General features: G+C 39.4%; 2 protein-coding genes across 6 annotated transcripts in view; both read right to left on the reverse strand.

Annotated features, from left to right (window-relative positions):
- Nucleotides 1-9578, reverse strand: part of NEK2 (NIMA related kinase 2) — a 50418-nt gene extending 40840 nt beyond the window's left edge. For both annotated transcript variants that reach the window (XM_036342570.1, XM_036342571.1), the window contains exon 1: nt 9472-9578. The gene's annotated coding sequence lies outside the window, so the exon portion shown is untranslated. The remainder of the gene's footprint in view (nt 1-9471) is intronic.
- LPGAT1 (lysophosphatidylglycerol acyltransferase 1) overlaps nt 463-14733 on the reverse strand; it is a 56119-nt gene continuing 41848 nt past the window's right edge. For all 4 annotated transcript variants that reach the window (XM_036342573.1, XM_036342575.1, XM_036342574.1 and 1 more), the window contains 2 exons: nt 9472-9578; nt 463-6675 (listed from right to left, as the gene is read on the reverse strand). In XM_036342573.1, the coding sequence (XP_036198466.1) occupies nt 6524-6675; nt 9472-9578 (259 nt within the window). In that variant the 3' untranslated portion in view covers nt 463-6523. The remainder of the gene's footprint in view (nt 6676-9471; nt 9579-14733) is intronic.

Genomic DNA, 14733 nt, shown 5'->3' on the forward strand with positions numbered 1-14733 from the left:
ATGCAGCAATTAATCTTTGAGGGGAAGTACCCCAGCCTGGCCATTTCTCAGCAGCCAAGACAGCTGTGATCACAAGGATGGCCATGCCCTCTTGCCTGAGGCAAGTCACGAGAACTCGACCACTGTCTCTAGCATCACCCACCTAAAAGGCAGACAGTGTTTCAAGAAGAGGCAACAGAAACTCTCTAGGGGAGAACTCGGGAATGGGCTCTGTGGTATGCTCATGCTTTCCAGCAAAAATCATCATTCTAATTTCTTCCAGAAAACAAGGAACACCATTCCAATTTCTTCCTTTGTAAAATGGGTTTAACCCTAGCTCGTTCAGAGTGTTTTCTGATTATGAAAGAAGCCTGTCTCGTTGCCAGTGGTTAGCCAACCCTCCTCCCATGTTCAACTTGTTATCTGGATTATGGATACTTATGTTTCTCAAGCCTCTAAGAGTTAAGAACAAGGTTGTCCAAGTCCTGAGAGATAAAAAATTTATTGATGTAGATCATATCAGCATGTTATGATATGGCCACAGCTGACTTCTTCTTATAGCCAAAAGAGGAATTTTTTTTCCTTTTAAAAATACATTTTTTTTCCCAGCAGGAAGAAACATTTTTAAAACAAACATTTTCATATTAAGTGGAAATTAAAAACAATGGCTTTTTGTTTTGTTTTTCCCCAACTCAGGAGGAATAGGGCTGGTCAGCAATAGATCTCCGAGTGCTTCAAATTAGTTTTCAGGCCTCTGCCCCGTTTATTCTTCCTCTTCCACCAGAACCCACGTTTGGGGGGTGTGACAGGCGGGGGTGGGGGGGGATTACAGTCTCACCAAATCAGCAGCCTAAACCCAGACAGGAAACAAGAGGTAGACTGAACTGTAACTATTTAACCCATTATTATGTAAAATATTTTAATACACTTAAAATTTTCAGTGGGCTCAAACATACTCTACAAATATCAGACCAAAAAATGTTTTAAATGCTTAAAACAAAATCTCAGAGATGTCTATTATCACAGTTCACTTTGAGAAATCAAAGCATACAACTTTAGAAATATGCAAGCTTTCCATGCACTTCAGGAAAAGTTGGCTTTTGGCAAATTCTTCAAACATCCAAAGCCCCTGTAGGACTGATGTTAATGCTTTCCTACCCTTAAAAGCCTCTGTCAGGGTCAGAGAGAGGAATTTCCTGAGAGCAGTGAGTAGATTAACTGTGAGACCTTCATTCAACACTAACAGTTCTTTGAACAAAAAAACATAAACCAGAATGTTTTTTTGGGCAGTGGTGTGCTGGAGACACCTCCCACTTGCTCAAGAAAGCCAACTGTTTTAGAATTTTGCCAGTAGTTGTTAAATGGCTGTTATTAAAATAAAATTATATAAGCTTCCCATTGGTGCTAAAGCTAAAAGTGGTTCACTTTAATGAGTATAACTTGTACAAGGCTAAGAAATAGTCTAACAGATCACATATCAGATTGAATGACAAATTTGAGAATTAAATGGATTAGGATGTAATTCCATTTTTCAAATCATGGTTGGATCACAGTCATAGGCTGGCCAAAGAGTTCAGGAAAAATCAATTAGAGCATCCTGGGAGAATCAATTGGCTATATGGAATTTACAGTAAAGTATATTTTATTATGATCTGTTAGTCATGTTATAAAATCCTTGCTATCAGCAAAATTTATAACTTATGTACACTTGTATACATAATTTTTTTTCCCCAGGAGAGTGAATGCTAACCATTGACCAGTGTACCACTGGATGGAAAGAATCGGGAAGGGGAGAGGGACATAGTTTAAAATGAGAGGAGAACAGTGTTTTTCAGTTTGCCCTCAGCATCCAACGGCCGTGGTGTGTTCTGAGTACACGTCTATAGATGTTAATGCCAAAATAGCTGCAGGAAAACACAAACACCCCATGCCCACTACTAAGAATTAAAAGCACTTCACTTGAAAAAAATCAACTTTATTTTTTCTAGGTTAAAAAAAATAGAACCAGCTATTAATTTTTGTTGAGAAAATGCTTCTTTTGGTATTCACATCTCAATTTCTGAAAAGGTAATCTGGTTACTAAAGTAATCCCAATGTATTCATAAACCAGATCCACGTGTGACCAGCCCTTTACAAAAATTACAGTTGCCATAGCCTTTACATTCATTCTTATCATACATTACAACATGCAGATACACAAAGAAAGACAGGTCACCAAGCTGAAGTAAACATTATGGCATCAAGAAAACGAAAATCCATCTGTATAAAATAAATACAACTTTGTGATAACTGAAAGAAAATGAAAGCACTTAACACAACAATGGCAGTTCGATGTCTGTTTCATTACCAATCATAAGTTACTGTAAAATGCATCTAGACTCCTTCGTGTAAAGAATTTGTGCACCACAGCCACGTTCAACAGTTTTACACAACAAAAATAAAGCCATTCAAAATGTGTGCATATTTTGCAACTAGAATACACTATTTTTTTTTGCTCTTTAAACTGTTTTAAAAAAATATTAAATGTAAAAACCCTCAAATGGAAATTTTGCAGAAAAACATGTATTTTATCTTCCATGTGGCCACAGTCACCCTCCCCCAACAGCTCAGCACTCTCAGCTCATTCCCAGGTCCAGCTCCTCCTTGTTGGGGATCAATGCAAAATGGTTGCAATAAAGCACCAATCAGAGAACACCCGGCCCCCTCGTGATCTAGAAATGTCCGATGTAGGTGGTTTTGGTCCCAATATATTAGTCTCTACCCCTTCAGACAACGAACCAGTATACCTGCTGCCCAGTGCGGCTTTTGACTTTGCCTTTCATGTTATCAGAAGCAAGGTTCACAGCACTACCTGGCAAAAAGTAAGACCAACCATTTGTATCCATCCTCTGTGGACCAGTGTTGGCACGCTCGTCTTGGTAACGCTGGAGTGAAGTTCTGTGCAGTGAAGAAAATAACTAACTCTTCCTATGCAGCAGTGCAAACAAAAATTTTCTTAATACAGAAAGAATCCAATTGGACTATCCATGATTAAAGACTACATCCTATCATTATAACCAGGTCCCACTAGGTCAGAAGAGTCTTCAGAGAAGTGATTGTCAAAAAATGTTACTAAGACAAATCCACACGAAGTGAGGAACATGAGCAAAGACTGAAGAGGCATTCTTAACATTGATCCAAACGATATGAAAGCTAGAATGATGTTCTGAGGTTTACATTTGGTGATTTAACATTTCATTTTCATAAAAATGCTTGAGAACAACCGCAATACCGCCAACGCTTGATCATTAGAAATTCCTTTTCTAGACCATGGGTTATTCAGGCTTCTATGTTTTCTCTTCCTGAAGCTGTCTTTCCAAATCTTTCCACTACTCATCAACACAGTCAAATGCATAGGCAGGAGACGCTAATAAACAACTCACATCATTTTTTAAAATTAGTAAGCATCCAGCAAGGGAAAAAAAGTTTTATGAGAATGAAAATTCAAACTCCTAAATGCAATCAAATTTTTGGCTTACCATGACTTATTACTGGAATAATTATGCATAATCTCCAGTTCCTTTACTATGGAAAATTAAGGACTGTGTGTAATATTAAAATATTACACTCACAGCTATTTTTTTAAATCTATTTAGATTCTCAATTAACTTGTATGACTATCCAAGACATCATTTCCATTCTGTAATTTTTCCTTACCTTCCACTGGCCTACAGGCTTCTCTACAATAACTGCATATTTAAACACCAACAGTAGTTTCTGACGTTAAGTGTGAACTTCTGGGGTGGTCACTTCTGTGGTCGCTACAGCTCCCTGAGGCCAAGCAGGTGCTCCATCACCGTGACTCTGGGATCCAGCAGAGAGTCTGCAACCCTGTCTGCTGTGGGAATCAGGCAGGACAGCCGAGACCAAGCAGTGCTGAGGTTCTATAAGCTACCGGTATAAAACTGGCACAGTGTTACTGCTTTTCCCCGGACAAAGTGGATATTCGCTAAACCTCCTTTCACTCACTTTACAAAGGAGGTACAGATTAGGGATTTTCACTCAGTTCTGTATAGTGGCATATTGCTGCTTCCCTGATTGCCATATAAGAACACTGATTCGCTCTTTACATTCCCCTGTGCAAACAAGAGAACCTCAGTTACTGATAAGGAAAGCACCAGCAATGCTCTCAAACAGCATGTTTGCTAACAGAAGCGAGGGAACGTGTTGAGAAAGAAACAGGGTTGGGGGGGGGGGGATGGGGCAGATCAAACACACACCTATTTACAACTCACAGATCTATGTTCAAAATTAACCCACACATCTAGAGGCTGTTGAAATGACTGTGCTTGGAAAGCAAAGCATCTTACAGAACAGTCTGTTTAATGTGTACAGTATATTAAACTAAACAACATCCTCCTCCTTTGGAGCTGTGATGGCAAAAGACACCACATCTGTGTGTGCACACGCCTGCATCTCTTCTTCCCTGATGGGAGACTGGCCGCTCTGCCTGTGGCTTGCTTTAGCAACGACGAAAAGGTCAAATAGGTAGGACTGTCTGCCATCCTTGCCAATGAACTTGTCCCCCAGATGGCTGACCAATCTCTCAAATGAATCATCCCAATTCACCTTGTAATCTGATAGCATTTGCTGGGCCTCAAACAGAAGTGCCCCTAAGCTTCCATGTGGCTTCCTATCTGTATCCGTACCTCTAAATTGAGATTAGTTTCACCTACTCACTGTCACTGTAAAGCACACAATGAAATGCTAAAATTTTGTAAAAGTGGCACCTTAGGACAACCATTCCTAAACCACACACGGGAACACTGCCTTCTGCGTCTCACCAGCAGTAGTATCATCAATGAGGTATTTCAGCTCAGGCATCATTCTCTTCACACATGCACACATTAACCTAAGATGAAGCCGCTGTGGGCTTGTATTTGGTGCTGCTTTACCTTTCCCACACAACTGGGAGAAAATTCTTATCTTCTCAGTGTTTTGGTTTTCTGGTTTTTTGTTGTTGTTGTTGTTTTTGGTTTATTTAAAAACAAAAAACATCATGCTTTACCTTTACCTTCCGGCCTTTCTCAGAACTGTCAAATTGTATGATTAGCGACAACAGGGGAATCTACGATGTCATGTCACAGAAAACCACCACTGATTCACCAGAATCTCAGTCTCACAGCCCCAGGCCAGCGGGCGTTCCCGCCTTGATGCTGGGGTGCAGGCGGTGACCACGGTGACCGATGCAGGGCCAGCACTTTGTGAGAAGTTTGGTTTTACTGTGAGGTAAACTGTATGAACATAGTGACAAAAGAAAAAAAAAAGTCTTCTAGAAATAGGCATGACTTTATCCTCTTCAACAGGAAGAGACTGGGAAGCCTCATGTGCTGGTCTCTCTCCTGGTCACACCACCCTGACATGGGCAGCTCTTTGATGAGACAGGTGCTGGGGGTGCCATGTGACAGCCTGTCCCCATTTTAAGCCAGTGTCTGGCTTTAGCTTTTATTTTTCTAACAAATTAGCCTATTTCACCGTATATTGATCATTTAAGTGTTTTGCATTAATTTGTTTCAACCATCCCCAAATGCAGTTGGTGCTAATACACCAAAATTAAAACAAACAAACAAACAAGAAAACAGCTGGAGCCCCCCCAGGTGTGGTGCCCAGCTCAGGGAGGTGCTGGAGGGCAGGAGCGCAGGTAAAACACGCAGACAAGACAGCCGCGCGAGTCCCACTCACTGACTATGTGTAGACTGGTTTCCAGGCTATACTACTAATCCTCTGCTACAGATGCAGCTGATGAAAGTGCATTTTGTAAAAGAAAATGATCAATCTACGATATGCTTTCTATATAAAAGGAGAAATCAAGTGCCCTCCCCCCAACACACACACACACACACACACACACACACACACACACGCACACGCAAGCGGAAAGCACTAGTGCATGTAAACACGGTGTCGGGCCGAGCCTGCCTTTTGAAAGAGCCCATTCCAGGACCGGACGTGTCCAGTGGACACTGATTCCCCCCACAGCATGCCTGACTCTGGACTCACTAAGCTGGTGAGGACTGGAGCATCGCTGCAAAGGACAGGGCAACAGTTCTTCAGAAGGTGCCAACCAGCCCCCCTGGAGGTTCCTAGTGACACAGCAGGAGTGGGCAGTGAGGGCGCTCACAGCACTGCCCTAAGGGACACTACTAGCTAGGAGGATGAGCTCAGCTCTGAGCTTGAACTAGGTGATCAAGTATCTGCTGGCAACAGAATTTCTCTGTCTTCTAGGATGATCTTATGATTTCCTCTTCTCCAAATGTGATGTTAGTTTAAATGTGTGGTAGAGTGTATCTTTTTAAAACATGAAAAGTCCTTAAAACATATTAGCAGGTCATTAGATTACTGATCCTCATTTTAGCAGAGTTTTAAAATATCCCAAAGCGGGATAAATATTAATCCATCCATGGAATTTCCTTTGCTTGTTTTATATTCTGATTTGCACATGTGAAATAACGCACTCATGAAAGTTGGAATTCCTATGGTGACCTTGACAAGTCCAAGTCAGTTCCTAAAACAGGCAATGGTAAAAATACTGGAAGATGTTGTACCACATGTAGCCTGACAAAAATGCAAAAGACTGGATGAGAAAGATCCACATATTGCTGAGGGTCATCTCCCTGGAAACAGCTTCCCTGTGGCCCTGGGCAGGTGGAAAAGCCCCTGAAAAACAAGATGGAAACATCACTTTGTTTTACTGCAGCAGTAGGTCTCCTGGAGTACAAGTTGAGTATTAGTTTTAACTAGAATTTTTTTTTAATGCATTTTCTGTGACTTCCCATTGCTCTTGAAGAGAGATCGCATTTGAAATACAATTTTCAACCTGCCTGAGCCTCTGCCTCTATTCTCTCTGCCTGGGGTGCTCCTCCTCCATCTCAGTGAATGGCTGGGGCATCTGCATTCCTCCAGTATCAGAAAAAATACCGCCTCTCCCTGTCCCCCACGCCTACCCCCCCTCCCGTCACCGTCACCTCCACGTTTATTTCCTTCTTGGCACTTTTCGCAATCTGTACTATCCCCACCTATGTCTTCTTTTCCTATAGACTGTCTCCTGTGGGAGAATAAGCTGCATGAGAGCAGCACCCCACGGCCTTGTTTCCCACTTTATCCCTAGAGATCTCTACAGTGGCCAGGACACAAGATGTGTGAAGTCGATATAGAATACTTTCTGAAAGAGCATGAACTTACATTCATTCTTCTATTTACAAGTTAAATGTCTTTGCCACAAAAAAGTGGTTGTTCTTTCAAGTATCCAATAGGGGAAAAAAAAAAGTAGTTGTAAATCATTGATATTTTCAAAAGGCAATACGGTTTATGAAATATATCTTAATAATAAAAAGAATCATTTAAGTGTTTTGCATTAATTAATTCAATTATTAATTGTTATATAATTAATTAATACACAAAGTTAACAGGTTTCTGGAAAGGAAAGCTAGACCATTTCAGGGCAATATTATCTAAGGTCATCTTGGTAACACTCTTCAACATTTCAAATAGTCTTTGTCCTTGTGGATAATCCCCAGCTAAGCTGGTTCATGAGGGGATTTGCTTCTCACAAGCAATATACAGAGAGCACTTTTAAGTTTTCAGGCAGCAGTTCTCAACCTGTGGGTCGCGACCCCTTTCGCGGTCAAACGACCCTTTCGCAGGGGTCGCCTATCCTGCATATCAGATATTTACATTACGATTCATAACAGTAGCAACATTACAGTCATGAAGTAGCAACGAAAATAATTTTATGGTTGGGTCACAACATGAGGAACTGTATTTAAAGAGCCAGAAGGTTGAGAACCACTGTTTTACGGTCTATTATGCAAATAGCTTTAGACCTTCCATTATTAAAGAGGCTTCCATTATTGTACAATTTAGGGCAAATATCATAAAGCAAGAGACAGATTGAAAAAAAGAGAGAGCTTGTTGGCTTCTTAAGTGCCTCATGCCTTCTTTTTTTTTTTTTTTTTTTAAATATATTTTATTGATTTTTTACAGAGAGGAAGGGAGAGAGATAGAGAGTTAGAAACATTGATGAGAAAGAAACATCGATCAGCCACCTCCTGCACATCTCCCACTGGGGATATGCCCGCAACCCAGGTACATGCCCTTGACCGGAATCGAACCTGGGACCTTTCAGTCCACAGGCCGACGCTCTATCCACTGAGCCAAACCGGTTTCGGCATCATGCCTTCTTATACATCTATCCTGTCTTATTTTTAAGTTAAGTGTGAAAGTGAGACCAAGGATTGCACACGTGGAGAGGGGCATCTTATTAGGAATGCTAAAGACATACACAGTGCCCAACTCCTGGCACATTAATAGGCACTACTCCACAGCCCCAGAATCAGAAAGTTAAGATCAGGAAGGAATCCTCTGGAGGGCAAAGTGAAACAGTCCTAAACCCCACACCAAAAGTACTAAAGGTAATCACTGTACCAGCCTTTGCTCAACAGCAGGCCTTGACAGTCTGATTCAGCATGAACTTTAATTCTGTACCAAAAAATGTCTAAGTGGGGAAAAAATAATGCCTTCTGTTCATCGAATATCCCATAGTCATTCTCAAACCTGGAACAACTTTCACTTCATCTTCCCCGCCCCAGGGTAGCCTCTAGAACAGAGGTGAGGAATGTCCAGTCTGTTCTAGAGGCTACCATGTAGGGGCTCGGGAAATCATTTCACCTGGCCCTGCCAAGGCATTTGGGGTGAGTTAATTAAATGTTTGACCAAATACAGCAGGCTAATTTTTTAAGTTGATAACTTTGTATGGCCTCCGAATGATGTTATAAATATCCAAATGGCCCTTGGCAGAACAAAAGTTCCCCACCCCTGCTCTAGAAAATAAGCCTACAAATAGCTATTTGTGAAACCACCTGGGTAGTGCCTGGAGTTCTACCAACATCAATTTCCTCCTTTCAAAACTTCCTTTCTTCCTTCCTCTCTCCTCCTCCCCTGTTATGTCTTTTTCACTGCACTGTAGTTTTCATAAAACATAAAAAATATTAAATATAGAAAAGAGACTGAGGGTAAATAGACTTTTTTCTCCCAAGGAGAAAAGTAAAAGGTTGTATCCATGAAAACTAAATAGTGAACTTTATCCCTATATGTTAAAAAAATAAAGCATACTAAAAGTGTTTACAGATGATGATGGTATTATTTAAACAATCAAATCACAATGCCAAAAATGAAGGTCATTTGCTATTTTATAAAACAGTCCATATAATTGCATATGTATGACCACAAGTTTCTATATACTGTGTACTCTCTTGAATTAGACCCATTTGTACATGGCTAATGAACAAGCGCCCAAATACATTTAATGTAAGTTTGTCTTTATGAAAATTCTAAGATGAAATTCTTAAGTATAGAATACTCTGATTCCTTTAGGATATCTGAAGAATTTAAAAAAAAATGCTTATCTTGAACTACCAGTAACTTCAGGAAGGTATGTAATAGGATACTGTGTACCTGTTTCATAAAAATGCGATAAGAGTTCCTCTTTTTCAATAAAACGCTGATAAAGCCAATCCGAAAGTTCATCAGTCTCCAGGGGTACATCCTTAATTGGAAAGATCCTAGTTAAGAAAAAAAGAGCAAAAACTACTTTAATTCAGAAGTCAAAATCATTCAGAACTGCAGTTTAGCTCTAGTAACTGAGAAGCTGAAGAAAGGTATGGAATCCTCTTTTGCAAGGGTAGGTTTCTACAGCTTCTCAAGTTATTTTGATTTTTTTTTAAATGTTGATTATATAATCGAGTTCATTTATTCATTCATTCAAACATTCACTAGCCTATTATTATATGTTAGGCCTAGTGCTCAATGGTAGAAACATATTATTAGATTATCCTCCATCTACAAATAATTACTGAGAAAAAACTGTCCTCCCTTGTTCGTGTGTTAAGTCGGAATGGTGTTTAGAAAAGATGAAATTTTAAAAGGCAACTCCTTTAGGACACTAGAGTAGTCGAATGCTAGGCCACATAATGCAGCTTTGCCATGTTCTTTTACTGGGAATGTCTGAACTAGACAGAATACCCCTAAATTGGTGCCATTTTGCTAATTATGTCAGAGATAGTGGTTTCATGAGCAAAGCCCACTCTTGGCTAGAGCATGATTCTGAAGATGCTGCAACCCTGTCCTGACTCACCACCAAGTAGACTGGGATAATTACTGATACATGTCCCCTGGAGGTGAGAACTGAGAGCCATAGCATGAGGAAGTGCTATGTATTTGCTGACCTTGGGAAGGAAAGAGTTTCTTTTCTTCTTTGTTTTCCAAATTTGGGGGGGGGGGGGCTTTAATTTTTTTCCTTTATCAAAGCTATTAAGAAACAGTTAAAAAAATCTACAAAATGAATGTTTGTATGAAAAAACAGCAGACCCTGTCCCTCTGCCCTTCGTTTCTCCCTTCCGAGAAGAATCAAATTTTACCTCTTTTGGTCAATTATCTTGATATCTATCACCACATTTCGTCTTTAGTTTGGGGGCTTATCTACTGACTCACTATGGAAGGTGAGGATTAAGCTCCTTCTTCTTCCTACTCCCATTACACATGCACATCCTTCTCATCTTCCTAATGCAGTTTGTACAGTAATTTTAATTAGCACAATATTAGACATTGGCATTTTTATAATCATGTAAATATATACAAAGTTAGGCCATGTAGTAAATCATGGCTATTTTTTCTCTCCTGATCTATTTTTGTTCTCCCTGAATTGAGCAGTTACAGTTTTGTAAGTACACATAACTGATTCAGCCAGAAGCTCTTGGCCAACTGTCTAGAATCAATTCTCTAGATCAAGTCTGCAAACTTTTTCTTAAAGGGTCAGATAAAAAATACAGGGTGTCCCCCAAAAATGTACACACACTTTAACAGCTGATAGCTCAATTTTGAAAATGAAATGTATTTTAATAAATACTGACTTTATAATTATTCAAGGTGTGTGCATACATTTTGGGGGGACACCCTATTATTTACACTTTGCAGACCATGTGGTCTCTGTTGCAACATTTCAACTCTGCTTGCAGTGCGAAATCAGCCTTAGACAATGTGTAAATAAAAGGGTGCCATTGTGCTCAAATAAAATTTTACTTAAAAAACAGGCAGAGCCAGATTGGCCTGCGGTCTAGAGGTTCTCCCAAGGCATACACGTGCATCAGACATCCTTTCAATTTCACCTCCCTGAAGGATTTTACCCAGACTCTGGATTGGCTGCCTGTAGTTTTCATCTTGCGAAGGCCCTTCACTGTCGTTCTGGTGGATGTGGCGGTCCTCTGCACTCCTAAAATGGAGTTAACGTTTCTGACACCGATGTCTCCCTCTGCCTGTATTTCCTTCACATTTTTAGGGAGCACATTCTCCAGCAGTTTCTTGACAAAGGGAACTTAAAGCCTTGCATTTCTGTTAATGTCTTCTTTCTGTCCACACACCTTGTTGATAATTGAACTAGATATAGGATTCAGGGTTGGAGTTCATTTTCTTCCATCTCTTGTCTTTCGTCCTCTTGGGAGATTTCTTATTTAATATCTAAACTTCTTATTGGGTTTTTACTCATTTTATCATATTTTTAATTTCTAAGAGTTCTTTGAGTGTTCCTCTTTATAGTATACTATTATTGTTTTATTGTTGCAATATCATACCTCTATGAGAATCTTAACTCTATGAGAATTACTATGGTAACTTGTACTATGGTATAATATGCACAAAAGTAGAGAAAAAGGTTAATGAACTCTCGTGTACTATGTGGATTTTTGGAAGCTGTTCTTTCCCTGAGTCTAAAGCCTACCCAAATCTCTGGAAGACCCCTGAAATATGTACATGTGAGGTGAAGTCCAAGCAGAATAAAACCTCACAAATTTTAGTTCCAGCACAGGGAAGGTGTCCAGAGTTACAGAGAAAATTTAACTACTCAGGAAATTTAGTCATTTGTTTTATTTTCTTCAGACTAAATGTCCTTAAATATTTATATTTTTAGAAAAATCTGAGAAATGTTTTAAAATTAAAAATCAGATTTATTTTTTTAAGTAAATGGAATTACAAATTACTTTTTAAGTTTTGCAATATAAGTAGCACTTTTTAAACTATTCACCTCTACCACACTGAGTACCAGCATTTGGGGAATTATTTGTATTAATATTTTGACCTATAAAATATATTCTATTTCTGTAAATGTAAAATCAGGCCTTCTCAACCTAAGGATAATTTATAAAGAGCCACAGGGCTAAAGAATGAATATCTTTATTCTGAAACAGTATTTTTTTTAAAATATATTTTATTGATTTTTTTACAGAGAGGAAGGGAAAGGGATAGAGAGCTAGAAACATCGATGAGAGAGAAACATTGATCAGCTGCCTCCTGCACACCCGCTACTGGGGATGTGCCCGCAACCCAGGTACATGCCCTTGACTGGAATCGAACCTGGGACCCTTCAGTCCACAGGCTGACACTCTATCCACTGAGCCAAACCGGTCAGGGCTTGAAACAGTATTTAAAACATCTTTATAAGTAGAAAAATGACATGAAAAGTAAGGCTGAATTAAACAGAGGAAGTCTGGGTTTACCAAAGTGAACTCTCCTGAAAGAACATGGTGAGGTTGGTGAAGTATCTATCACTTTAAATGGGGGAGAGTGTGGGAGTAGGGCTATGTTTTAAAAGAAATCCTACCCTACCATCTGCCTAGAATAGCTTGGACATTCTCTTACCTTAGGAAATAATAGGAGGGCAGACGAAATGCTTCCTCCAAAGCCATCTACTGATTGTTTGGGCACCATGGGATTACAATATTAAAAGGATTAATCATCCCCTAATAGGACAAAGTATCAAATGCACTGGATACCAGTCCTCTTAGAATTAAATAAACAAATAAGTAAAAAAACAGAAATAAATCTTTACAATACCAATAGCTAGCCAAATGAGAAACTAGCTCCTAAATTTCAAGAAATAAAAATTCTCATTATCTGTAATCCAGAATGAACTCTTAAATACATAGTATTCTACCAATATCCATAGAATCAGATTTCAGAACACTAGTAAATTACACTTCCACAAAAAGATAGGAAATAATGCTTAGCAGCTGGCACCTCTATAAATTCGAGTAAGAACATTTCATGCCACAAAGCTCCAAAATGTGAGCTAACAAACAACATGGTTTAAACCCCTCAATTCAATTCTGCCAACTGCATGTAAGGAGCTAAAAAGCACTGAAGGTTTTAAGGTAAAGTGTTCCTACTTTCAAAAGCATAATAATCTAGCAGCAGGATATGAAAAGTAAACAAATAACATACAACTGGAATATGGTAAGTGTAGTATAAGAAGTTGGAAGAATTTCTGTGTAAGTTTAAATGAAGGGGTGTGTGTGTGTCTGTTTCTTCCATCAGGCCCTGCTGTACTCCTCTTTGCATACCCCATGTGTAATCGAGACACGTGAAAAACACATCACTTGAAATGGCCTAAGAGTTAATAGAACTTAACACTAAATTTTTTTTTTTAACCTGGTAACAATATGCATGTAGTTTTCAAAAGTCATAGTACCATAAGGTTCAAAATGAAAAATAGTAGCCCTGTTTTCCCTCCTCAAATACCTGTCTCCCAGAAACCCTTTTTTTTTTTTTTGCTATCACCTCCATATTGCTTACACAGAAACATGCCAATTCCACTATTCTGGATCATCCCATTTAAAATGGACTCGTTGACTTCTTCCTGAGGAAGACAAGGATGAGGCTGTTTCACTCCTTTGTCCTCTTCTCCTCGCCCCGCCCCCCCCCTTCCTTCATACAGTTAATAATTCCTTCTTGGTGCCAACTCTGTCCTTTGCAATTATGCTTACTCGTGTGTGTTCTATTTCTTTTCTTATGTGTCTTCCATCGGGCCCCGCTATACTCATCTTTGCATACCCAATGTGTAAATCAGTGTCTGTTCCTTCGTGGGAACTCGAGTTTGATGAACTGAATTGAAAGTAATCTGCCAGCGTAAACCTTTATGAGATGCCATCTGTAGTCAGACATCAAAACCATGGGCACTGTTAACTGACACCATCAGGGTTAGTGTGACAAGAATAACTCAGAAACGCAGAAACTACTTGCCAACAAATAGATTTGCAGACAAGAACAGATACTGTCCACTTTAACATGCGAGAACTTCTCCCAGTATTCAATTCCCAGAAATTTTGCTTTGAGCCATTGTCCTGAAATAAGCTGTTCAGGCCTCTTCCTCAACATACTAACATATAATATTTATAGCTACACCCTGGATTCATAGAAAGGTTTTTTAGAAATCTCCAACTCATCCCAACCGGTTTGGCTCAGCGGATAGAGCATCAGCCTGCAGACAGACCACATGTTAGGGCACAAAGCGACTAGAACATTTTCTAGGAGAGACCATGGAAAAACTGGACTAGACCACCAACTTACACCATATACAAGAATAAACTCAAAACGGATAAAAGACTTAAATGTAAATCGAAAAAAAACCCACAAAAATCCTAGAAGGAAACATAGGCAGTAAAATCTCAGTCATCTCTCAGAGCAATATCTCTGCCAATATGTCTTCTAGGGTGAGGGAAACAAAGGAAAAAATAAACAAATGGGACTACATCAAACTAAAAAGCTACTGCACAGCAAATGAAACCATCAACAAAATGAAAAGGGAACCCACTGTATGGGAGAACATATTCTCGCCAATGATATGTTTGATAAGAGGTTAATCTCCAAAACAAATAAAGAATTTGCACA

This window comes from Myotis myotis, unplaced genomic scaffold (assembly GCF_014108235.1).
Source record: "Myotis myotis isolate mMyoMyo1 unplaced genomic scaffold, mMyoMyo1.p scaffold_m19_p_18, whole genome shotgun sequence".
Lineage (NCBI taxonomy): Eukaryota > Metazoa > Chordata > Mammalia > Chiroptera > Vespertilionidae > Myotis > Myotis myotis.